At 45.7% G+C, this 27,460-nt stretch overlaps 1 protein-coding gene across 1 annotated transcript in view; it reads right to left on the reverse strand.

Moving 5' to 3' along the window:
- Positions 1-18,079: 18,079 nt before the first annotated feature.
- EGLN1 (egl-9 family hypoxia inducible factor 1) overlaps positions 18,080-27,460 on the reverse strand; it is a 37,571-nt gene continuing 28,190 nt past the window's right edge. The window contains exons 3-5 of the mRNA XM_006122076.4: positions 26,966-27,102; positions 21,820-21,887; positions 18,080-20,788 (exon numbers count right to left, since the gene is read on the reverse strand). Coding sequence (XP_006122138.4) covers positions 20,724-20,788; positions 21,820-21,887; positions 26,966-27,102 — 270 coding nt within the window. The 3' untranslated portion in view covers positions 18,080-20,723. The remainder of the gene's footprint in view (positions 20,789-21,819; positions 21,888-26,965; positions 27,103-27,460) is intronic.

The raw sequence follows: 27,460 nt of genomic DNA on the forward strand, positions 1-27,460 counted from the left end.
TTGCACTGTTTTCCCATCAGTTTTTAAGTCTAACTGCAAGTTTTTTTTATTTTTGATCGACACATTGCAAAGCTTTGCATGGTTTAGGAGTTGGTATCTTTCTCCCTGTACAGCATCAAAGAACAGCAGAGCTCATAGTTATACTCTGTTGACCTTTGGATGGTGCAAGGCATCTTCTTGGTCAAGCACATGCCTAAGTTAAACAAATCAGTATTTTTTTTTTATGGTTGGCTAGGGAGTACAGGGAAGGGAGCTGTTACTCCAAAACATGCCAGCTGGTGAGTCCCCAGCAGATCATCTTCATTTGGGGAGTGCACAAGTGTAGTATGATCTGATAGAGCTCCTCTGTTTCATGTGTAGAGATTGGAACTGGACAGTAGTCAGAGGCCTTTTAGACCAAGGGAATTGTCAGATAAGAGCTGTGTGCTTTCTGCCTTTTTTTTTTTTCCCTGGGCCAGAATGCCACACAGGGGCTAGAATACTGTTCAGTATCTTTTACTGACTGTGACTTTTTTCTGTATTGTAATTTAAATAAATTACTAACTTATAAATCTCACTAGTTTCAATTATTTTGACAAATGAAAATGCAGAATTTTAAATAGCTCTTGTATTAATGAAGCTAATCAAGTCAGGGTGGAAGTGGGTCATTCACAGCACTGGCTGTGGAGATGTGAATATCCAGACAGGGGAAATTGCTTTTGTAATGCATTAACCTGTTGAAATCCTTATTCAATCTTAAATTGATATTGCTGAATTTGCAAATGAATTCCAGTTTGGCTGTCTCTATTTGAAATTCTTTTGTAGAAAGATGGCTACTTTCAAATCCATTACTGAATGTTCAGCGAAGTTAATTTGTTCCCTTACAAAGTTAGGTGTGTTGCCATTCCTGATGTCTGAGTTGCGTTCATTTATCCTTTGGCACAGAGACTATCTGGTTTGGCCAATATACATAACAGAGGTGCATTGCTGACACTTCATGCAATATCACAAGTGGTTGTGCAGGTGGATGAGCCCCTGCTGATGTGGCTTATGGGGTTAGGTCCCGTGACATCACTTGTATAGATGTGTGGACAGAGTTGGCAATGGAGTTTACTGCAGGGGTAAGTTCCTGGGTAAGTGTTTCTGTGGTGCGTCATGTGGCTGCTGGTAAGTTTTTGCTTCAGGTGGAGGAGAGCTGTCTGGAGGCAAGAATTGGCCTATGTCCCAAGGCCTGTGAGAGTGAGGGATCATTTTCCAGGACTGGTTGTAGATTGTCAATGATGTGCTGATAGGATTTAGGCTGGGGGCATTAGGTGGTAATCAGTGGTGTTCTGTTATTTACCTTGTCGGGCCTGTCCTGAGGCAGGTGACTTCTGGGTACTTACCTGGCTCTGTCAGTCTGTTTCTTCACTTCCCCACGGGGCTATTAAAGTTTTTAAAATGCCTGATAGAGATCCTGTAGGTATTTGTCTCTAAGGGATTGGAGCAGGTACAGTTATATTTCAGGGCTTGGCTATAGATAGTGGATCATGCATGTGTCCTGGATAGAAGCTAGAGGCATTTAGGTTAAGAATAGCAGTTAGGTTTCTAGTATAAAATGGTGTTTATATGACTGTCATTTATTTGTACTGTAACGTCCAGGAAGCTGATCTCCATGGAGGTTCAACATTATCAATTTAGAACTGACTCTTGACTGGTTAACGCATTCCAAAGGCAAGATCTCCACACCAAATGCTGTGAAATACCCACTTCCATCCTGATTTGATGAGCCTCATTAACATAAACAACTTCTCCCTTTATATACACACCTGCTTCTGTAACTTCTATTAACTGCATCTGATTAAATGAGTTTTACCTACAAAAGCTTATGCCCTAACAAATCTGTTAGTTTCTGCGGTGCCACAGGACTCATTGTTTTTGCGGCTAGACCAGGGGTAAGCAAAAGGGCCTCTGTGGGCTGGATCCAGCCCACCAAGCGGATTGATCCGGCCCATGGAGGCCCTGCCATTCCCCTGCCCCCAGGCCAATTAGGCTCTTGTGCACTCCTGATTGGCCTGCAGATGGAGGAGCAGGGGAAGTCTCTTCCCATTGCCAAGGGCATGGCTGCTTAGTGGGAAAGCGGGGGGGGGGGGCAAAAGGGCTCTCCCACCTTTAGACCAATCATGATCTGTGGGTGGCCATGCCCCTTTCAGTGCAGCTTGAAAAAAATTATTGGCCACCCCTGGGATAGACTAACACAGCTACCTCTCTGAGTCTTGAAACATGTGTGAGAGAGATGTATGTTAAACAATCCCTTCTGCCTTGTATAATGGGGAGTCGAGAGGGAATGAATACAGGTAGTTTATAGCTGCTTGAATGGTATTTTGAAGAATTGGGTCCAATTGTTTTTGCCACTTAGCTCTGCTCTTTGGTACTTTCTTGATTTTTTTGTTTAGCCTGATTGGTAGCAGCATGCTGCAAACATGCACAGTGTTGTTAAATCAGATACAAGACTAATTCCTGTGCCAATGCTCTTGTCAGCTAATAAAACGCTCTTGGATAGCAAAACAATGGGGCTGCGTCTAGACTGGCAAGTTTTTCCGCAAAAGCAGCTGCTTTTGCGGAAAAACTTGCCAGCTGTCTACACTGGCCACTTGAATTTCCTCAAGAACACTGACGATCTCATGTAAGATTGTCACTGTTCTTGTGGAAATGCTATGCTGCTCCCGTTCGGGCAAAAGCCCTCTTGCTCAAATGCTTTTGCACAAGAGGGCCAGTGTAGACAACGCGGTATTGTTTTGCGCAAAAAAGCCCTGATCGCGAAAATGGTGATTGGGGCTTTGTTGCGCAAAACCGCGTCTAGATTGGCACGGACCCTTTTCCGCAAAAAGTGTTTTTGCGGAAAAGCGTCCGTGCCAATCTAGACGCTCTTTTCCACAAATGCTTTTAATGGAAAACTTTTCCGTTAAAAGCATTTGCGGAAAATCATGCCAGTCTAGACGTAGCCTGGGTGTACTATAATAAAATGAGTAGATAGTTTGGCGGATAAGCAATTCAGGGTATAACACTTCAAGCCATCTTACCCTTGGAGACAGCAGATTTGATGAGATCACATAAGGCAGCTTCAGCAAAGAAGGTGGCTTTATTAAGAGGATTGAAAGGGAGAGAAAAGGCTTAACGGGGGCAGGGAGGCTCTTGTAAGCAGCATGGAAAGGCATGAAAGAAATAGTGAGCCAAGATATTATATCTCTCCATTAAGCTTTGTTAGAGTAAATGCTAGAGCAAAGCACTGCACATTTTTCCCCTTAACTATTAAGTAGGTAGAAGCCCCATTGCATGAGTATAGCTTTCGTGGTATAGCTTATTCTGATTTTGGGAAGCAAAATAAGTTATGGAGGTAAAAGGTAACTTTTACAGAGGTATATATTCCTTTAGACTAGGGCTTACTTATATCTGTTAACATTTCACACCAATTGACAGTTATAGCAAAGTTTTTCCTAGTGTAAACCTGGCCTTAAGACCACCTGTCATGCCATAAAATACATGGAATAATTTAACTTTCCCCTCCTTTTCATTACCAAGACATGAATAGAGAACAGTAGGAGAGCGTTTCCTAAACTATGGGCCGTGACCCAGTACCGGGCTGCGGGAAAAAAATAGCAGGCCTCAGCGTGGCTGAGCAGAGCAGGGCGGGCTGGGAGAAGGTTTTTGTGTGTGGGGGAAACAGGCTGCTGGGAAGCAGGGTTGTCCCGTGGAGATGGGGGTGGGAGGCAGCAGGGCTGGTGGCCAGCGGAAGCAGGGTTGGGGGTAGCGGCAGTGCCAGCTTGAGCCATTCTTGCACCCCAGGCAGCGGGCGCATACGCGGCCCCTGCCCCCCGAGCATGCGGCGCCCTGTACAGCTGTAATCAGGCACTGCGCAGCCCCCCCCCGCCCCCGGGGCTGTAAGGAGCACCGTATGCCTGGGGATGGGGGCCGCGCGGCACCTGATTACAGCTGTAAGGGGTGCTGCGAGCCCAAGGGCGGAGGCTGCACAGCACCCCTTACAACTGCAGTCAGGTACCCCCCATAGGTTGGCACCCTGGGCAGCTGCCTGGCTAGCCCCCCCCCCCCCTTAGTCCGGCCCTGGGTAGCAGGGTTGTCCCACGGAGATTGGGGAGGGCTGGCGGCAGAATCAGGGCTGGACGGGGAGATCAGGAGGGGGAGGATGACGGGAGAACAAGCTGCCGGAAGCCGGGCTGGATGGGGGCAGCAGGGCTGGACTGGGGCAATCGGGAGGAGAAGGGGAGGTGGGGAGCGGGACTGACCCGGGCACAGGCAGACCCAGGCACACGAATGAGTCCGGCCCCAAGGATTCTATTTTGCCCCCCATCTTCCCTTCCCCCACACATACCCTCCCTCGAAGTTGCGAACTGCTTGGCTGGTAGACACACTCAGGCAGCGTGAGCACATCTACCAGCCAGGCAGTTCGTAGCTAAGGACTGATGCACCTAATTATAATAAAACTTACCTAATTAGAAAATACCAGACATTTTATATGTCTGGTAATTTCTCAATTTGTTTCCTGGACAAGACCCTCAAATACCAGACTGTTCAGTACAAAACCGGACACCGGGCAACCTTACCCTTCCTTGCACCCTCCCTCCTAGCCAGATACCCTAACCCCAATCTGCTCCTGCTCCCACCACCTGGAGTGCCCATGCAGCACCGGGTCCCCCAAGCCCTAGCCCAGGCTGGGCGGAGGACGCAATGAATATGCAAATGAATGTTACCAGTCCTCCAAAAGCTCATGAATGAATTTACTAGTCCCCGTGTCAAAGTTTGGGAAGCCCTGCAGTAGGCAATGTAAAATATCTTTAGGGATATGTTTATTCTAAACACAACCAGCAGAGGGATCCAGTTCCTTAGTCTCACTGCTGCTGGTTTGTTTCTATGTAGGACGTGGGAAAACCAGACACATTTCCTAAGTATTCTATATACAGTAGCCCGGGCAGCCTTTGTTGAGGGATAAGTGAACATGATTAAGAAAAAAATCCTTATTTCTCCCCTAGACTTGAAAGAGCCTGTTTGTTTATGGCAGTTGGGATATGTATCATACGCTAAAGCAGGGGTTGGGAACTTAAGGTTCGAGGTAGCTTGCCTGGATCCAGCTCCTGAGACTTAAGGCTCCCGTAGCATTGGGGAGCCCATGATGGTGCTCCAGCTCCCCTGCTGTCTCAGTGTAGGGATGGAGCACAGTCTATTAGCCTGGAGCCCCCTAAGCTCTGCTGAGAGAAGGGAATGGAGGGAGTGTCTTTCTCCTCCGTTGGGGGCTATGTCAGTGAGGGTTTGGTTTTTCTTTTTTCCCCATTCTCATTTGTGCATGGCCACCACAAATATTTTTCTGTGGGTCAGTGGTCTGACCCAAAAGGGGTTCCCCACCCCTGCACTAAATTCAGAGCTAAACTCTTGATCTTAACATTAGGCGACTGGATATGTTCAACTATACAGAAGTGTCATTGTCCTCTCTCTATGTTGTAACTGGTTTTTTTTTTTTAATTGGCCCAGGATAAGAGTTTGAACGGTACCCAAGTGGTTTGAGAGAACCCAACATTGAAAATGAAGATTTTAGGCTGTCTTTATGATGAGACTTATGCTTATTTCCACTACACAAATAGTCAAGAGCTTTGTGACATTTCTGGGTGCTTTTCTATCTTCCCCAAAACACCCCTAGGCTGCATCTAGACTGGCAAGTTTTTCTGCAAATCAGCTGCTTTTGCAGAAAAACTTGCCAGCTGTCTACACTGGCCGCTTGAATTTCCACAACAACACTGACAATCTTACCTGAGATCGTCAGTGTTCTTGTGGAAATGCTATGCTGCTCCCGTTCGGGCAAAAGCCCTCTTGTGGAAATGCTTTTGCGCAAGAGGGCCAGTGTAGACAACGTGGTATTATTTTGCACAGAAAAGCCCCGATCGCAAAAATGGAGATCGGGGTTTTCTTGCGCAAAATCGCGTCTAGATTGGCCCGGACGCTTTTCCGCAAAAGCACTTTTTGCGGAAAAGCATCCTTGCCGATCTAGATGCTCTTTTCCACAAATGCTTTTCACGGAAAAACTTTTCCGTGAAAAGCATTTGCGGAAAATCATGCCAGTCTAGACGTAGCCCTAGAGTGCAGTTACATTTTTACTGCTGACTTCTGCAAAGCTGTTAAACATATGGCATTCATAATGCATCAATCAAATCCTTAATTCCAAGCTACTTGAAAAGAATGGAAAATAGCCGAAGTTGCACACTGTTACCTTTGCTTAAGCTTCCCGTCAACCCTCTTACAAATGGTTGGTTTTTTTTAAATTCCTCTTTCCTGGATTGTTATGCATTGTGGTTTGCTCAACCCCAAGCAATTTTAGTCAACCTTTCTAAAAGGGAAACTTACCTGACGCAGTATCTAGCTTCTTGTGATTCACAAGTCAAGAAATAAACATTTGAAGCCTCAAACTTTCCTATTTAAAAGGTACACTGTCAACTTGAAATCTAGTCCATTGGGAAAATAGGTAAAAGCAGGTTCACTTACTATGCTTGTTTCTGAGGGTGCCTGCCCATTTGTGATTTTATAATGTCATTTTCCTGCAGAAAAATATTTTTGACATGCAAAATTACCCACAATTGCAAAGGAACTAGATCAGAGTCCATCTGTCTACACTCTGCATTTGTGCAGGAGAAAGCATGCATGTGTTAGACAACAAATCCATAGCTACATCTACATTGGCAAGATTTTGCGCAAATACTTTTAATGCAAGAGAGTTTTTGTGTTAAAGTATTTGTGCAAGAGCGTCTACACTGGCCTGTGCTTTTGCGCAAAAGCATCTGTGCCAGTGCAGACACTCTCTTGCGCAAGAAAGCTCTGATGGCCATTTTAGCCATTGGGCTTTCTTGTACAAGAAATTCATGTTACCTGTCTACACTGGCCTCTTGCACAAGAACAGTTGTGCAAGAGGGCTTATTCCTGAGCGGGAGCATCATAGTTCTTGCACAAGAAGCACTGATTTCACACATTAGAACGTCAGTGTTCTTGTGCAAGAACTCTCTGCCAGTGTAGACAGGCAGCATGTTTTTGCACAAAAGCGGCAACTTTTGCGCAAAATCATGCCAATGTAGACACAGCCCATTTGTTGATAAATGTGTGTTTGAATGGGAAAAGAGAGATTGCATGTTTCTTGTTGGTAACTGTGGGCAAATAGATTTTTGATTCTGCTTGTGATTTTTTTAAAGATATGGAAGGCACCTATGGCTATGTCTACATTCGCGGCTTCTTGCCCGAGAAATATGCAAATAAGGCTAAGCATGGCATATCCGCGAGCCTCATTTGCATACCTAATGAGCTGCCATTTTTGTAGAAGAGGCTCTTGCCCAGGAGCTGTCTACACTGTCCCTTCTTACGCAAGAAAAACCCTCTTGTGCAATGCTGTTACGCCGATTATTTTCAGGAATAACGGCATTGCGCAAGAGGGTTTTTCTTCTGTTACCTCCTCTCCTCCTCCCCCTTCACAAATAACCCTCTCATCCCACAGCTGGCTCTCTAGCATTGAGCTCCTTCACGCTTGCCTGGTTGAGCTGGTCTGCCAGGCACCTGGCACAGATCCAGGACCCCAGGGTGTTCCTGGGATAAGTTCAGGCCTTGGGCTGTGTCCCGGACAGGTGCAGCCTACTGAGTCTATGTCCTAGGGATAGAAGGGCTACAGTGATCACTCCCCTTCATGCAGTTTCCCACTGCTATGCTGAAGCCTCTGCATTTATTGACAAGTCAAACTTCTGTACAATATATTGCATGTTGTAATTTTTGGTGCAGAATGCCCTCAGGATTACACTTTATAGCACCGAGCTGCTTTTCCTCACATGGAAACTAAGGGCACAAAAAGCCGATGGGTGCGGAGGAGCACATAGATCGGAAGGAGATCTCTTAGGGGAGAAAGTATTAGAGATTCTGTGTTCTAGTAAGGTAAGGATGGAAGATGATAAAATATGAGTAAGATCAGATGAGAAATGAATGAAAAAGTGCTATTCAATATCAGGAAATGGCATACAGCTGAACAGTGACAAATTTTTGAAGTGCTTATATACAAAGGCTAGAAAAGTCTAAAAAATAATGGGTGAGCTAGAGTGCCTCATATTTAAGGAGGATATTGATATAATAGGCATCATAGAAACTTGGTTGAATGAGGACAGTCAATGGGACACAGTCATACCTGGGTACAAAATATATCAGGAGGACAGAACAGGTTGTGCTGGTGGGGGAGCGGCACTATACATGAAAGAAAATATAAAATCAAATGAAGTCAAAATCTTAAGTGAACCAAATTGTTCCAGAGACTCTCTATGGGTAGTAATTCTATGCACTAATAAGATTATAGGAGTGGGGATATATTACTAGCCACCTGACTAGGATAGTGATAGTGACTATGAAATGCTAAGGGAGATGAGAAGCTATACAAATAAAAAAAAAAACCTTAGTTGATATCCCCCACTGTTACTATCTCCATATTGACTGGATACATATGATCTCAGGAAGGAAGGAATGCAGAGAGAAAGTTTCTCGATGCCTTAAGTAACTGCTACTTCGAGCAGCTGGTTCTGGAATCCCCAAGAGTAGAAGCAATTTTTGATTTAGTCTTAAGTGGAGCAAAGGTTTTGGTCCAAGAGGTAAATATAACTGGACTACCTGGAAATAGTGGCCATAATGTAATAAAATTTAACATCCCTGCAGGGGGAAAAAATACCTCAGTAGCTCAACACTATGGCATTTAATTTCAGAAAGGAAAGCTACTAAAAATGAGGAAGTTAAACAAATTAAAAGGTACAATGACAAAAGTTAAATCCCAGCAAGCTACATAGAGACTTCTCAAAGACACCATGATAGAGGCCCAAGTTAAAAACCACAGCAAGAGAATCAAAAAAAGTACCACAGTGGCTTAACCAACTGAAAGAAGCAGTGAGAAATAAAAAGGCATTTAAAAAAAGTGGACATTAAATCCCAGTGAGAAAAATAGCAAAGAGCATAAACTGTCCAATTAAATATAAAATTATAATCAAAGCCAAAAAGGCGCTTGAAGAAAAGCTAGCCAAAGCAGCAAAAAGCAATAGCAAAATGCTTAAGTACATCAGAAGCAGAAGCCTGCTAAACAGCCAGTGGGATCCCTGGACGATTGAGATGCTAAAGGAACACACACACGGTGAGGTGACTGTGGAGAAACTCAATGAATTCTTTGCTTCGGTCTTCACTGGCGAGGATACTGGGGAGATTCCCAAACCTGAGCCATTCTTTTTAGGTGACAAAACCGAGGAACTCCCCCAGATTAAGGTGTCAGAGAAGATTTTGGAACAAATTGATAAACGTAACAATAAAGTCACTGGGGCCAGAAGCATTCACTCAATGAGCTCTGAAAGAACACAAAGGTGAAATTGCAGAACTGTTAACTGAGATTTGTAACCTAACCTTTAAATCAGCTTCTGTATCTAATGACTGGAAGATAGCTAATGTGACACCAATATTTAAAAGTGGCTCTAGGTGATCCTGGTAAATACAGACCAGTAAGTCTAATGTCAGAACTGGGCAAATTAGTTGAAGCTGTAGTTAAGAATAGAATTGTCAGACATGTAGATGAACATAATCTGTGAGGGAAAGTCAGATTCTATAAAAGGGAAATCATGCTTTACTAGTTTAATCGACTAGAGTTCATTGAGTGGGTCAAGAAGCATGTGGACAAGAGGGATCCAGTGGATACAGTATACTTCGTCACAGGCTTTCTGGTGAGGGACTCAGATTTCCAAAGGCTCTTAAGTAAAGTAAGTGGTTATGGGATAAGAGGGAAGGTTCTCTCATGGATTGATAATGGGTTAAAAAGACAGGAAACAAAGAGTAGGAATAAATGGTCAGTTCTTCTTTGAGTGGCCCCGTGGGTGCTCCACTCTACGTGTCGGGTCCCGTCCCGGCGCCGCGGCTCGGAGAATTTTCATAGCCGTGTCCCACCAGCCCACGCATGCGCGCTCCTTCAAAGCGCCGTTTGCGCCTTTGATCAGCCGCGCGCAGGCTGGCAACCGCCAGTTCTTCTCAACCGCCTCAGGTCGCGGTCGGAGCTCCCTGTATTGTTAGATCTATGTTTCTCATTAGCATTATTAGTTCATTTTTTCTCAGTGTAAATAGTTTCTTTTAGGGATAGTCGTGTTCCAGTTCTACAGTTCTGTTAAAAAAAAAAAGTTTTTCTCTTCAGATCAACTCCGTTAGCGCTACGGCTAAGCGCTAAAGAAAGCTGAAATTGACAAACAGCAAAAAGACAGAGATTGCCTGGGTCGGCATCCAGCCACCCTCTTCGGCTCCTAACAATGCCGGGATCCCCCGGTTTTAAGAAATGTTCAGTTTGCCGCGAAGCTATGCCGGCGGCTGATGGCCATGACGCTTGCAGAAGGTGCCTGGGTGAATCGCATGTTCCTCAAAAGTGCACCCATTGCTGCAAGCTTACGTCCAGAGCCCGCAGAGAGCGGGAATTAAAGCTCCGGATGATGTCATTTGACAAGGCGCTGCAACCTGATCCAATACCCTCTTCAGCCTCAGCAAGAACTTCTGAGTCTAAGAGGAGAGCGGCTTCTCCCAGACCGGTGACTTCAAAGAGGGCAAAGCCATCCCCGGCTCGCTCCCTCCCTCCGGCAGCCTCAAGGGCTTCGGCAGCCTCCAAATTGACCCCCGCGGGGTCCCGCTGCTCTACTGACCCCGGTGATAGGGGATCGCAAACGCCGAGGGCTCGGGCTGCTTCAGTGCCGGCATCGGCGGCACCGGCTTCAGCTTCGCCGGCTGGCGGTGCAGCGCTAATGCTGAAACTGACAAGCCAGCCAGTGCCGGGTTCAGAGGCAGCAACGTCAGCAGTGCGGGCTCCAGCAGCACTGCTTGTGACGGCAACGGCATTGGCGGCACCGGACCCAGCCGTGCACATTCCTGACACGGCGCCACCAGCAAATTTAATGACGTCGGCACCGAGCACTCCATCGGCACCGACAGCAGAGCAGCTACAGCTGATCTCCCCGGCACCGCTCTGTTTTCACTCTGTGCAGAGCTCCCCAGTTGCCATGGAAACTGACAATGCCTCAATACCTAGAAAAGCTCTATCAAAGACTCATGGGAGGGACAGATCTGCCTCCCCAGTTTTCTCACTAGGACCATCTCCATCGCCACCAAGGTGTACACGGTATCTAGACTATAGTGGTTCTCCGATCCATGTCGCATACAGGCGGCGCAATTATAGAGACACAGTATATCTAGAAGCACAGCGATCTCGTTCACGATCTCGTTCACCGGGTCGGTCATCTAGATATGGGTCCTCTAGACGCTCTCCACGCTGCGTCTATTACATTCAACACAGTAGTGCACATTCGTCGTGTCATTCTTCTCCGTCACGTTCTGAGCACTACTACGGGCACTACTATCGCTCGTGCGATGGCGGTACCCACCATGAACATATATTATCTTCACTTAGGGGATCATCCTGCAACTGCCGCTCACCAGTCACACAATACTTACCTCAACAACCACAACAGTTAACCTCACCTCCTCCATCGACAAGCCAATCTGTCCAACAGGATCACTCCGAGCTGGAAGAAGGACAGCTGTCTGACGCAGAGGACCCCAAGCCAGAAACCTCTCCAGCGGACTGCGCATCTTCCTCACCAGATGAGGCAGTCTGTCCAGGTGAATTATCTCCACCTGACGATCTAAAACAATTCCAAGACCTGTTTAAATGAGAAGCAGGCACGCAGGAAATACAGCTGGCAGATGTTCCGGTGAAGACACACTGTCTCTTAAAGAACCTCCGTCCACAGCAGCGTGCAAGGATCGCCTTACATTGACGAAGCGATCATGGAAGTGGCGGACGAGATATGGCAAACGCCAACTTCAGTTACTCCTACCAGTAAAAAGGCCGACAAGAAATACTTTGTGCCGGCAAAGGGGTTAAATTTTCTATTCAATCACCCTCAGCCCAATTCGTTAGTGGTTGACGCAGCACAGCGAAGGACCAAAGCACCACAGTACAAAAATGCGCTCCCTGATAAAGACAATAAGAAGTTGGATATATTTGGTAGGAAGGTCTATTCTTCAGCCACACTTCTATTACGTATTGCAAACTACTCGGCTCATTTATCAAACCACAATTTTGATAATTATTCAAAGCTAGCAGAATTATTACATCATCTTCCTGACGCGAAGAAACCTCTACTAAAAGCGATAGTACAGGAAGGATACGCAGCATGTAGCACCGCATTGCAGATTGCAATGGACGTGGCCGACACAGCAGCATGGGCCACGGCTACGGGTATCGCAATGAGGAGATCATCATGGCTTTCGTCTGCGGGAGCACCAAAGGAGCTGCAAAGTAAAGTTGAAGATCTCCCCTTTGATAAGCTTAAGCTTTTTGCAGCAAATACTGACGAAGCCCTCCATTCAGGCAAGGATTCTCATGCCACCCTACGTACACTGGGGATGTACACGCCCAATTTTAAGCGTAGGCGCTATTACCCTTATCAGAGAAAGTACGATTTTAATTTTCCCAGGCAACAGACACGCATGTCGGATAATCAGCGTCCTAGGCAACGTCCTCAGCGGAAACGGCCCCAACAAAATCGTTCAATCAATCTTCAACCAAACAGCAGATTTGACTCCCCCGTCGAGGTTGCAAGCACACTTCCCTTGGTCAATGCAGAAAACGAAACTCCTCATCTCTTCCACCATGGACTGAAATCATATCACCACCAGTGGTCCAACATCACCACAGACAGATGGGTACTAGAAGTGGTAAAGTACGGCCTCTCAATTCCTTTTCTCTCCATTCCCCCTTCTACCCTACCCACCCCGTCCCTTTTCAGGGACCCTTCTCACGAGCAACTGCTGAAACAAGAAGTTCTTCGCTTACTCGCAATCGGGGCAATAGAGAGAGTACCCAAACAATTTTGGGGAAAAGGTTTTTATTCCCGATATTTTCTCACTCCGAAGAAATCGGGAGGCTGGAGACCCATCTTAGACCTTCGAAGGTTAAACCGCCACCTTCGAAAATGCCGATTCAAGATGGTGACCTTATCAACTATCATTCCGTCATTGAACAAGGGAGATTGGCTTGCAGTCCTCGACCTGCAGGATGCTTATTTCCACGTTGCTATTCACGTGGCTCACAGACGTTTTCTTTGGTTCCAATTAGGGAACGAACATTTTCAGTACCGGGTTCTACCGTTCGGATTGGCGTGAGCCCCCCGGGTCTTCACCAAAACTATAGCCGTAGTGGCGGTTCATTTACGCAGGACGGGAGTAACAATATTCCCTTATTTGGACGACTGTCTAATCAGGGGCTCAACATATGTGGAGGCATGTCATATGGTGCAGACAGTGTCCAGCGAGTTTACATCCCTGGGCCTCCTCATAAATGTAAAAAAGTCATTATTAATTCCGTGCCAAGACCTGGTTTTTATAGGTGCACAGCTCAACTCAACCGTGGCACGGGCATACCTACTGTTGGAGCGTTTTGTGGCGATTCAAGACCTTGTACATACTGTCACGCATGCTCCGACAATTCCTACATGTGTCTGTTTACAACTGATGGGCCACATGGCGGCTTCCACCGTAGTCGTACAAAACGCAAGGTTACATTTTTGTTGCCTCCAGCATTGGTTGGCCATGGTTTACAGTCCGGCAAAAGGCAGTATCCACAGACCGTTGGTGGTACCCCAACATGTTCGAGAGTCTATTCAGTGGTGGGCCAAACTGGACAATCTCCTCACGGGCATCCCATTTCATCGTCCGCAGCCTACAAGGCAGATAACTACAGATGCTTCCCTCACAGGCTGGGGGGGCGCATATGGACAACCTGATGATTCAGGGTCGCTGGTCAACTCAAGAAATGATGTTACACATCAACATACTTGAGTTGTGGGCGGTACGACATGCTTGCAAGCATTTTCAGTCCCACATACAGGATACAACTACCAGAATCATGATGGACAACATGGCAACTATGTTTTATGTCAACAGGCAGGGAGGCGCCCGATCTCGTTCTCTATGTGCAGAGGCTGTCCGGTTATGGAATTGGTGTATTCACAACACCATCCTAGTAGCATCCTACCTTCCGGGTACCGACAACTTAGTAGCGGACTCACTCAGCAGACGTTTTCCCCACGACCACGAGTGGGAACTCTGCACAGAGGTTTTAAACCATATATTTGTGCGGTGGGGGTTTCCCACAATAGACTTGTTTGCCACAGAAAACAACAGGAAATGCCCCACCTATTGCTCGAGAGCGGGAATAGGATGTCAGTCACTAGGAGACGCCCTCCTTCTCCACTGGGGATGGATGCTGTTGTATGCTTTTCCCCCAGTCGTTCTAATACCCAAGGTTCTCGAGAAAATCAGCATAGAGGGGGCTCGAGTAATTCTTATAGCCCCAGCGTGGACTCTTCAACCTTGGTTCTCAATGCTCCATCAGATGTCGATAAGGGCACCGTACCCCCTACCTCTCCTCCCAAATCTCTTGACCCAGGACAACGGATCTCTGCGCCATCCGAAACCCGAGACTCTACACCTCACAGCATGGATGCTCATTGGTTTAGCAGTGGTCCAGATTCCAGGCATGGTGTGTGGTTAACAACCTGGACCCCTATTCCACACCTTTACCTCGTATATTAGAGTACATTTTGCAACTCCAGGATAATGGACTGGCCATAGCTTCCCTACGGGTGCATTTGGCAGCGATTAATGCCTTTCATCACATGGACGACTCCTTCTCTATATTCGCACACCCTACTACGAAAAGATTCCTAAAGGGGCTCGCGAACCTCAACCCACCCCGCAGACCCCCTCCACCCTCATGGAATCTGGATTTAGTATTGGAAGCTATCTAATCCTCCCTTTGAGCCTCTAGCCACTATTCCGTTACACGTACTTACCACCAAGCTTTTGTTTCTCCTAGCCCTTACTTCAGCTCGTAGGGTCAGTGAGATAGCAGCGTTCATGGCTTCGTCTCCCTATACAGTTTTTTCTAAAGACTCAGTCACTTTGAGAGCTCACCCAGCGTTTATTCCAAAGGTTTCATCTGAGTTTCACATTAATGAACCAGTGGTTCTTCCATGCTTCTTCCCTAAACCCCATGCCTCAGTGCAAGAAGCAATATGGCATACGCTGGATGTAAGGAGAGCCTTGGCATTCTACATCGATAGAACGCGAGACTTTAGGAAAACGGACCGTTTAATAGTGTCATTGGCAAACCGTTCTAGAGGCCAACCATTGACCTCCCAACGTATTTCAAGACTTATCGTTTCATGCATATCTATGTGCCATTCTATACAAGGGAAACCTCTGCCAAACCCTCCAAAGGCCCACTCCACCAGAGCGGTTTCCACTACTACAGCCTTCCTGAAGGGAGTCCCGTTCCGGGACATTTGCAGGGCAGCAACATGGTCCTCTAATGTCACTTTTATGAGACATTATGCTATAGTTGACCAGTTTGCTTCGGACTCTTCGGTAGCTATGGCAGTACTTAGTCGTGATCATAAAGCCTAATTTCGGAGCGCTCTGGACTCTTTTTAGGTACTGCTCCGGAGTCACCTAGAGTGGAGCACCCACGGGGCCACTCGAAGAAGAAAAAGAAGTTCCTAACCTTGTGAAGTAACGATTGTTCTTCGAGATGTGCCCCGTGGGTGCTCCACGACCCGCCCTTCCTCCCCACTCCGGTTTTCTTTCCTCTCTCTTTCAGATGAGCGGATGAGAGGAACTGGCGGTTGCCAGCCTGCGCGCGGCTGATCAAAGGCGCGAACGGCGCTTTGAAGGAGCGTGCATGCGCGGGCTGGCGGGACACGGCTATGAAAATTCTCCGAGCCGTGGCGTCGGGACGGGACCCGACACCTAGAGTGGAGCACCCACAGGGCACATCTCGAAGAACAATCGTTACTTCACAGGGTGAGTAACTTCTTTTTTTCAGAATGGAGAGAGATAACCAGTGGGTGCCCCAAGGGTCCATTCTGGGACCAATCCTATTCAACCTATTTATTAATGATCTGGAAAAAGAGGTAAATGGTGAGGTGGCAACATTTGCAGATGATACTAAACTGCTCAAGATAGTTAAGATCAAAGCAGTTTGTGAAGAGTTTCAAAAAGATCTCACCAAACTAAGTGATTAGTCAACTAAATGGCAAATGAAATTTAATGTTGATAAATGTAATGCGCACTAGAAAAAATAATCCCAACTATATATACACAATATGATGGGGACTAATTTAGCTACAACTACTCAAGAGCGAGATCTTGTAGTTACTGTGGATAGTTTTCTGAAAACATCCACTCAGTGTGCAGCAGCAGTCAAAAAAGTAAACTATGTAAGAAATCGTTTAAAAAGGGATCAAGAATAAGACAGAGAATGTCTTATTGCCTCTGTATAAATCCCACCCCAGTTTTATACTATACTTACTGGATTTTGTGGCTCTAAGAATTGTTCTGTAGTCCAGTTTTTATGGTAATGGTTTGAAGAAACTGCTAAAATGCTTTTTTAAGCCTGGTTCCAAGATACCTAGTTAATGTGCACGAGATGTATATGCATGCAAACATGGTCATTTCACTCCACAGTCCCTGGACTAAATAATGGTTACCTGAATTTTTGACTGCCTCAGGCTTCTGTTTCTAGTATTTTTGCTTGACAGCACTCAGACAGCCTTCTACCAAGTTTACAGGTGACTTCCTTCCAAGCTTCCAGAGAGAATTCTCCCTTTAATTTCATTTAATCCACTGTGTGTCACTGACAGCAAATCTGTTACCCATTTGCATATCATGGTCAACTCTATAATAAATAGGATAGTCCATCAGACATGATATGAAGCTGCCAAATCTTTTCCTACTTAGACATACCTGACAAAGATCCCATAGAGTGATTTACGTGGCACTGAACTACAAATCAGACCTCAAAGTACTGGGGGTGGTCTGCTAAAAAAGTGCTTTAAATTAACCATCAATGAACTGATAAAAGAAAACGAAGCAGGGCAAGACTGAGGCCAAGTGACTGAAATGCCACACATGTTCCAAAGTACTGTACTAAATATCCAGCTGCTGGAGCAGGACAAAAGCAAACAGAGGCTGACAGACCTAGAAATGTAGGGAATTGTTAAAGAACCAACTTTAAGGAAAACTACAGATTGTACCTCCTTTAACCAGGACTCTCTGGTCTGGCAACATCTGTGGCCCAGCAGGACCATGATTTTCCTGGACCACAGAGTCCAGGTACAAGAGGTCAGGCCACAGGGCAGGAGTGGGGGAGAGGGCGCTGAGCCCTGAGGGGGCTCAGTCAGAAGCCCAGTGTTGAGAGGGGTGGGCAGCACAGCAGGGATTTCTGGCCCTTGCTGCCAGGTGGTAGCGAGGGTTGGCAATGGCTGCAGAGCCCCAGCAGCCACGGAGACCCGGCTGCTGCAGAGCCCTGGCAGCTGCAAAGTCCCGACAGCCTCAGAGCCCTGGTCCCAGCAGCTATGGAGCCCTGGCGTGAGGAATCCTAGCTGGGCAGGCAGCAACAGGGCTCAGCTGGAGTCCTAGCCAGGGGCGGCATGGGTCATCTTGGGAAGGACCTTCCCTCATTCAGCAAATCCCCTTGTTTGGGACTAGTCAGATCCCCACGGTGCCAGATGAGGGAGGTCCAACCTGTAGTATATTTAAGAGACTTTATAAGAGCTGGAGTGAAGCAGAAACCTGTTCATCAAACAGTGGTCAGGAAAGGACCGACTAGAAGGCATAGAAAACAACCTTTATAATTTGCAAGGGTTGGCCAATGACATGCAAGAGGAAGTCTGGCTCACATTGTACCATGTTACTGCTGTCCTTAAGGGTAAACATTCATGATGAGCTCGGGGGGGGGGGGGGGGGGGGAGGAACTCCCATTAATGGCTAAAATCCTGTCTGTAAAGGTTGGGGGTTTTGCACCAGTGTAGCTACACTAATACAAACCACCCACCCTATGTAGATTCATTGCACTGGTGTACAAGACCACTTACACCAATACAGCTCACCCACGAGTCTAAAAACTGACACCTGTTTTTTCTCAACCTCCTCTCAATTAAAAAAGCCAAATCAAACACACACATCCGGATAATTAAAAACAGAGTTTATAAAGGAAACAAATGACAGACCCTTGACTGTAGCTGCAGTGTCACTGAATGCTAAAAACAGACACACACCCTTATTTTATCAGATTATAAATTAGTTGCTTTGGAGTAAGCTTTAAAAAGTTACAGAATTACAAATAACCACCACATTGTTTTCCAATAACCTTTATACATCTTTTTAATTAGATTAGCTTTACAAGCAACTTGAGAGCTCTTTATAATGAACACTGCTTTTCAAATTACATGACTTTATAGGCAATCTGTAAATGAATCCTGAATTTCTTTGCCTGTTATAGAAAAAAGTCTTGTGTGTTTTATAGTCGGCTAATGTAATGAATAAAAATAGCATTAGGAAGCTTTATCTTTAACCAGGACTAAACATATAAAGGTCATAAGACAGTTTAAAAAATAGTTTTAAACAGGACCTGCTTCATGACACTCACAATTGTAGATTTCAATTGACATGAAATAAACAAATTCTAAAAGGATACTGTTAATGAAATGGCTGCTCTGATTTTCTGACCCTTTTGTAGTGATTGACAAGAATGATGAAACAAAAAAATTAAGCACTTTTTAAAACCTGTCTGGCAAGCACAAACCTATACAGTGATTAGAATCTGATACTTTGCATACCTGCAGAAATAGAAGTTTGAATTACAGACTGACTGACAAAGAATTGAAAAGCTCATGCTGTATATTTCCAAAACAAAACCAATCAAATCTCCATCAAAATAATACAAAAGTAGTAAGATTAAAAGTGATGGCTTTTTTTTTTTTTTTTTTTTTAAAGTTGGCCTAAAGCAATGCACCGCACTGCAGACTAGACAGTAATGAAGATTTGTACTCCTTGGTCAGGCTGGCAGAGGCACTTACAGTAGAGGTGTCTTGTTTGATTTTCTGGGAAGAAGGGAGGAAAGAGAAGCAAAGCTGTGAAGAGTGAGAATAAAGTTCTGAACAAAATGAAAAATTTTCCATTAAGGTCTCCTCCATTGTATTACAATACTGAATTCCCCACCCCCTCCCCAGGTCAGTTTGTCACTAAATACAATTAGGGTTGTTGGGTTTTTCATGTTTTACATGAATAGTAATCTTTTATAATAAAAATTACTGAGCTTTCCATAGAAAAGGTCTGATTGAATACAAACTATACAGATGCTAAAATTGTCTTAAATTGTAATATTATATACAGAAACATTTCTGTACACTCACATTGTTTTGGCTATGTCAGGAAATCAAGGACAGACAGAAAAACTGAAGTCGGCGAACTCGAATACCAAAAACATTTATAAATATGGATGCTGCCTTTTAGGATTTTCTTTGCTTTCTCAAACTTTTAAACTCATGACAACAACATCCATCTCTTAAGTAACAGAATTTGAAAGCTTTTGAATGTAAAGTCTGCTTTTCCTTTTAAAAAATTAACATGTAAAAATAAAAGCAAATTTTTTCACTAAATACTCAGTACTGATCAAAGGTCAGTGCCTTTCTGGGGAAATCCTTCAGCAGAATGTATTACACATGAAGCCTGTAGTGATGCACTTCAGCCTCAATGTATTGAATGTTTGCTTGATACTATATAATAGATCAAGGTGCCAGCCTGCAGATCAGATGGGACACTGATACTCAGAAAGAACATAAAGTTTGTGAATTTCAACATTCTATTAACTTACATAGACTAAAAGAAAATCTTTCAGAAAGGAAGAAAAATGTGAAAGTCTCCTGTCAAGTAGGGATGTGATTTTGGGAACCTCTAGAAGTCTAGGAAAGCCCTTATGTATCCAAGGAGCTTGACGGTATTTACCAGGTCCCCAAGACCACCTATAGCATGGATAGTGTCAAGTTCACTTAGTGCCAGTCACTTAGAGACACAGAACCCTTCCCCTCTGCAGATTCAAACACACATACACACCATGAATTAGAAGTTATTGATAGTAACAGTGATTTGTTTGTTAACAAGTTTCATAAAGGACATAGTCAAAAACAATACAGCAGCAATCTTAAAATTCAAATTAGTGTGAGATATGAACATAAAACAATCAGGTTTTTAGCTGGTTATTAAAGTGCTCCTTTTCGGATTTCAGGTGTAAAGAAAATTAAAGTCATCAGTAGTTACTGGCAATTCTTATATTAAATTAGGTCTTTCATGGAAGAGAACAGTATGAATAGTTTTACAAAAATAGATCAATGACATTTTGGAGAATACTGTATTTCTACTCAATTTCAATAAGTTGTACCTGGTCATACAAAAATTATCCCAAATCCAAACTTTACCATATAAAAAAGGGGGAGATGAATTGGATTCAGCTGGATGACAGGTCTGGCAAAATATAAGAATGGAAAATTTCAATGTAGGGCACTTATTTCATGTCCATATGTGTACGCTATTTCTTACTGATTGCTTAACTTCTTTACATAAGCAGTCACAGGTCTGAAGTCACAATCACATAGCACAATGCTGATTTGCAGTCAAAATCTTCTGTTTGATGCAACATTGAAATGCTGTGTTTGTTTCCTTATTAAAATGTTGATCTGTTGTCAATTTTCCTTTATCTCATTATTCACATTCAAGAGTTAAGAGTTCACCAGGGGAGAGTAGCAAGGAAAGTTGCTAGATTAAATGCTTTATAAAACGTCTTTCCCAATGGAGTCAGAAGGTTTATTGAGTTCAACCCTCACACCTTTTTCACCTGCAGAAAAGTAAATAAATAAATAAATGAATGAATGAAAAAAAAAAAATACATGAGCATTCCCAGCTTGCACCCAGTCCCGCTACCCTTCTGCCTCCCACAGAGATGGTGCAGGGGGGAACCGGCTTTTAAGTGACCAGTCACTTACATCCCTAATGGGGAGAAGTAAAAGCCCAGTTTTACAAACCAGGAACAGACAGAGACTAAGTGATCTGCCCACGGTCACACACAAATCATCTAGCAAAATAGGAAACTGAATCTGGGGCTACAGCTAGACTGCACTCTAAACTGAAATAAGGTATGCAATTTGTGCTATTTGATTTTATTTCAAAATAGGCTATTTCGGGACATCCCTTATTTCTTGTGAAACTAGGTTTACAGGGATGCTGATATAGTGTGTCGGTTATTTTGAAAATTATTCCTTGGATGTGCGGTAGCTATTTTGGGATACTTGCAGTATCCTGACAGTTTTGCAGTCTAGACATACCCTGAGTCTCCCAAGTCACAGAGCTTTAACCATCACAGCACCTTTCTTCTAAAACAGTGGTCCCCAACCTTTTCAGGTTGTCGGGCGCCAGGGGGCGTGGCCGTTCGCCCGCTGGGCACCAGGGGGCGGGGACACTTGCCCGCCCGGCCCCCCCCCCCGTAAGCGCCACGCGCCCGGGGGCAGGGCCAAGGCCGGCGCCGGAGCCGGCAAGGGCACCCGCAGTGCCCCCAGGGGCGGGGCCAAGCCCAGGGCTGGCGCCGGGGCCAGGGCACGCACGGCGCCCCCGGGGGTGGGGCCAAGGCCAGCGCCGGGGCCAGGGCACGCGCAGCGCACCCGGGTTGGGGACCACGGCTCCGCGGGCGCATGTAAAGAGCCTGGCGGGCGCCATGGCGCCCGCAGGCACCGGGTTGGGGACCACGCTTCTAAAACATGACTACACAAAAAATTATGTTATCCCTCTTTTTGTTCATAGTGTTAAGGCTACTTAGGATTTCCCCTCCCCCCCAGAAAACCAAGAACACATAATACACAAGTGATTAATTACCAGTTAGATATTTTACTTTAGCTCGTGCTCTTTCATCTGCATCAAAATACCACACTGTTATTGCGTACCTATAAAATGAATGAAAATACAACAAATGAATTCCTGTACTCCAGAAAACAAAGCTTACAGTGATGTTTATTTACATAATATAAACTATTTAATTGTTAGTTTTTTACAGTAAATTTGATAAGAGTATGGGGTTAGGAGAAACAGGAAAAATACATTTTCTGTTAATTTCTATTGTTTTAGCATCACTGTATAGGAGGAAATTTGAAATGACAAAGCAGGTTTGCACTGATGCTATGAATCTGCATTTTAAGTGTTATACAATTACACAAATCACTTCCAGAAACTGTACTGTACAGACTACAGCCACATCTTAGGTATGGTCTCATATTTCATAAATTAAGCAAGTTCAAGGTAGACTAATGCTACAAGAAATCATGCTGGTGATTCACTGGGAAGGAAAAGTAATTATCCTTTCCAGGCAGATGGACCAGCATTCTGTAGTCCATGAATAGTTTGTGACAGACACTTCAAAAGTATTTTAATAATTTCAGTAAGTGGCATCCTATCTGAATCAGTATTGAACCAATCCCCAATGCAGCATATAGGGTATTGTGCCTTTGGAAATGCAATCTTTTAAACAAGACAGAATAAAGAGGAAGTCTGGAACACATGCAGTTAAAAATCCCATGGTACTTTGCAAATTTAATCTCAATGTTCTAGCTAAATTCCAATTTAGGTCATTACATTATATCTAATAAAAGACCTATGGATTTTCAACAAGCTTCCTATCTTATGTTGTTGTGTAGTATAGCCGAATACTATGAAAAAAATAAAGGTTTCTCCTCATTACATGGTGGATTGATGTTGCAGCAATCGATCCACCAGTGGTCAATTTATCACATCTGCTTAGAAACAATAAATCAGTCTCTGAGCACTCCTGTCAACTCCAGTACTCCACCAGGACAAGAAGAGTAGCTGCAGTGGACAGGAGAGCAGCTCCCACCACCTTTGCTTTATGGAAAACACCATGCAAAACACAGACTTCGGCTACGTATCTTAGATTGACAGAGGAGGAAAATGGGAGAGAACATAGCGTAATCTAGGCCTAAGTGTAGACTAAGATCAAAGTCTGAAGTTTCACATTATGTTAAAAAGCATTCCTTTTTATCATGCACAGTTTAATACAGAGGAAAAATCAAAACTTAAAGTCAGGTCCAGGAAAATAATAAGCTAATTTTCTGATAATTTTTTTCCACTCTTCATATAAAAATAGGCCTGATTACATAAGATCCAGGTACTTTATTCTGGATGTGAGATTCTCCAGAAAATAGATTTTTAGTGACTAGCCACAATATTATTAGACTTTCACCTTTCTTGTTCAATATTGCTATTGGTAATAACAGGCAACACCAGCCTTGGTATCTCCTAACTTTTGAGCACTTCACTGTGCAATCAGAATACAGGCAGTCCCCGGGTTACGTACAAGATAGGGACTGTAGGTTTGTTCTTAAGTTGAATCTGTATGTAAGTCGGAACTGGCGTCCAGATTCAGCCGCTGCTGAAACTGACCGCCAGTTCTGACTTACATACAGATTCAACTTAAGAACCCCAAGTCAGCTGCTGCTGAAACTGATCAGCCGCTGATTCCAGGAAGCCCGGGGCAGAGCAACTGTGCCTCGGGCTTCCTGTAGTCAGCGCTGGTCAGTTTCAGCAACGGCTGACTTGGGGATGACTGGACCAACCCCAGCAGCACCCCAGCTGCTCTGCCCCAGGCGTCCTGATTCAGCCGCTGCTGAAACTGACCAGCAGCGGCTGAATCAGGACGCCTGGGGCAGAGGGCTGGGGTGCTGCCGGGTTGGTCCAGTAGTGCCCAGAGCGGCGCTGCGGGACCAACCGGCAGCGCCCCAGCTGCCGTGCCCCAGGGTCCACAACAAAGGCCTGCGCCTCCCCCCCCCGCAGACCAGAGACACGGGGAGCAAAGCCGCAGCGGCGGGGTGCCTCGCCTCTGAGGCTTTGCTCTGGCGCAGGACCCACTTTGCTCCCAGTGCCCCTGGTCTGCTGGAGACGGTCCCCAGCAGACCAGGGGCACTGCGAGCAAACCCGCAGCAGCGGTGTGTTCCCCCGCTTCTGAGGCTTTGCCAGAGCAAAGCCTCAGAAGCGCGGGACCCTGCCACGGCTGCGGGTTTGCTCGCGGTGCCCCTGGTCTGCTGGGGACCGTCTCCAGCAGACCAGGGGCACCGCGAGCAAACCCGCCGGGGCTGCTGCTTTGCTCCTGATGCCCCTGGTCTGCTGGAGACGGTCCCCAGCAGACCGGGGCACCAGGAGCAGCTTTTCTCGCCCCGGAGGTCAAGGTGGCTGACTGCTGCCTGTGAGCTCCGGGGCGAGAAAGCCCCGTTCGTAAGTGCGGATCCGACGTAAGTCGGATCCGCGTAAGTCGGGGACTGCCTGTACTCATTCTCTTAATATGTTTTGACTTAAAAAAAAAAAAAAAAATGGAATTTTCCCTTCATTCCTATTTTTTTAAATAAAGAAAAATTCCAGAGTATGAAATTTCTAATTTTAACACCAGAATACCTTGTTGTATGCAAGGTGTGCAGTAAACGTGCCAAAGGCTCCTCCTCACAGACATCACCTTAGAAGGTGCATATCAAGTGAAGCACTCGTCTTTCAATGTAATTCATACAACACACTTCTTACAAGATCAAGCACATGCACTGTGTGCTTCAGATAGCCTGGCACATAAATACCTACATTCCTTTTGAGTACTGCCTTAAAAAGTACTTTTGCTCAGTTTAATGCATACCCCAAAGTGCAATAATTCAAGAGTCCTAAACACTGCCAAGCAGTTAGTAATAATCATTATCTGGCTTTTATAAAATGCTTATCAATAGGATTTAAGAGTACTTTACAATCATTATCCAATTTTGTAAACTAAGGCACATGGCCCAAGTGATCCGCCCAAGTTTACCCAGCAGGCCAGTAGCAGAGATCACACATCTTGACTTCCAGCCCTCTACTGTATCCATTATGCAACACTGCCTTACCATAATCAACTAAATCAAAACAGTCAAAAGACTCAATGAAAGCTATTCCACCATTTTTTCCCTACCTAATTTTCTATTTCCAGCAATTTTGAATACAGCCCAAATTGCCCCCCTCAAACAAAAAACAAATGATCCTTTATGCAATTAAAATGCTGGACAACACTAAGTATGGGTGTCACTACAGGTTATACCTCCTTTAACTGAGACTCCCTGGTCCAGCAACATCCGTGGTCCAGCAACTCAGTGGGGGGGGGGGGGGGGGGGAGAAGAGAGAGAGAGAGGAAGGGGAGAAACTGGCAGCACAGCGGGGAGCACTAGCCCCAGATGCACAGCTCCAGCCCTGGCCATGGAAACAGGCAGATGCGGAGCTCTGCCCAGCTGTGGAGCTCCAGCCGTGATGCAGCAGGCTGGCAGCATTTAGAGATGAAATACCTGGTGAAATCGGTGCCAAAGAAATATGGCTCCATGCGGGTGAACGGTGCTGACTGCGGCCCTCTCTCGGTGCCAAACGGTGGTGTCTATCTGGTACCGAGGACAGCATCCGTGCTGAGGTTGCTGTAGACACCGGAGGCACCGTGGGTGCCGGAGGTACGGCAACCGGCTCCGGTGCCGGGCGTTCAGGCAGCGGGGCATCGGCGCGTGGCTTCTTCAGTGCAGGCATGTTGCTTCGGTGCCAATCAGTTGGAACCCTGACCAGCTGTTACGGCTGGAGTCTCGTATGGCCCCGGTGCCATAGGTTGCTGTGCCGCTGGCCTCTGCTTCAGCTCCGAGTGGGCTCTCTTATGAGTCGGCACCAACTTACGTGGCACCGTGCCCAAAGTCCCCAGTTTCTCTCTGGTGCTGACCCGTGCAGCCGTCGGTGCCGAGGGTAGCGAAGGAGTTGGGGGAAAGGCCAGTTTTCGAGGCTGCATGGCCAGAGTGGTTAGAGGGACGATTTTTATCCACACCCTTACTCTGTGCCGCTGGTTTAGGAGCCACGGGAGAGTCCTTAGAAGATAGGCGAAGGGACTTCTCGTAAAGGAGCATCTTGAGTCTACTGGCTCAGTCACAGCGTGCTCTCGCAGTGAGTTTAAGGCAGTGGGAGCACTTGTGTGTCTGGTGTGCTTCTCCCAAGCACTTTATACATTTAGAGTGTCCGTCAGAGACAGGCATAGCATCATGGCATGCCTCACATTGCTTAAAGCCGGGCATGAGGCGCCTGGGGGAAAAGTAGCGGGCCACAATAGAAAAAAAAATTCTCTCAACAGGCTGGGTAAGGAGAAAAGGGCTAAAAAACTTGGATGCTGAGGAAAACTAGGGAGTGGAACAGGTTTTTTTAATCTATTTTTAAACAGAAAACGAGGAGAACTCAGTGGCTCCATCTGCTGCCGAGGACAGTAGAGAAGAAACTGAGGAGCCGTGCTGCGCAGGTGCCTTAGGATTCCAACAGCAGTAGAGGGCACTCTGGTGCCTGAGCAACGTGGCAGAAACTGCTGGAAAATGTCTCCGGCGCGAGGATGCACCAGCATCCAGAGTGGAGCACCCATGGGGACCACTCGAAGAAGAATCAAAATTACCAATCATGTCTCATTTGAGTATTTATGTAAAGAAAAATAATTTTCTAAGTACTCCAAATTGTACCCATTTTCTAGAAAGAGGCAAAAATGCACAGAAAGACAATAGCATAGGGAGTTCTGGACCCAGTTGCAGAGCTCAGTCCTGTGTTCTAGCCCTGGCTCCGCAACTCCAGCCCCAGCCACGGAGCCAAGCAGCTGCTGAGCTCCAGTTGTGGTACCCCCACCCCGGCAGCAGTGGGCTGGCAGCATTTAGAGAGCCGCGGGGGCAGGCTGGACCCCTCCCCTGGTGGCAGCACAGGCCAGGAGGGGAGGGATCTTCCCTGGTCCGGCAAATCCCCTCATTTGGGACCAGTAAGGTCCCCAGGGTGCCAGACCAGTGAGATCCAACCTGTAAAACATTTGCAAAAGAGCCTCAAATCGTACAGACAATGGTCTCCATTTCAGGCCATATTGTATTAACATCTGCTCCTCTCTTCTAGTTTGTTCCCCCTCTCACAGAAGCTTTGGGAATACGTTCCTACATCTCATTCATCTTACCTTGTAGCAAATGCTGGCTGCACTTCATGAGGGTTGCGGCGGTCAGACCAGAAGAACAGCAGTCTATCAAATTTGGGTTCGATATCAGCAAACTGAGCTTTGCCTTCTGGGAATATTCGAAGAATACCTCCACTTACCTATTTGATTCAAAAAACAGTCTTAAATATTTACCTTTGTATTTTAGATATATTGACAATGCACAGCCTCAGTCATAAATGTCAAGTCTTCTAAAATTAAAGTGTTAAGGATTTTAGTAGATTATGAAAATATGTGAATCAACTGGATGGTTATAGGTTATCATGCTTCACAGAGACTAACCCTCAACTTCTGTTTCAAAATAAAAGGGTTTTTTGTTTGTTTTTTAACCAATACCCATTAGAATAAGGAAGTGAGAGATGTTAAAGTGGTGACCACAACCACCAAACAAAAAGACACAGCCCAGAATAGCAGAGTTCTAATTCTCAGTGCCAATAGGTTTTGCGCTCTCTCCAAGAG

This window comes from Pelodiscus sinensis, chromosome 3, assembly GCF_052426305.1.
Source record: "Pelodiscus sinensis isolate ZL-2025 chromosome 3, ASM5242630v1, whole genome shotgun sequence".
NCBI classification, from domain to species: domain Eukaryota; kingdom Metazoa; phylum Chordata; order Testudines; family Trionychidae; genus Pelodiscus; species Pelodiscus sinensis.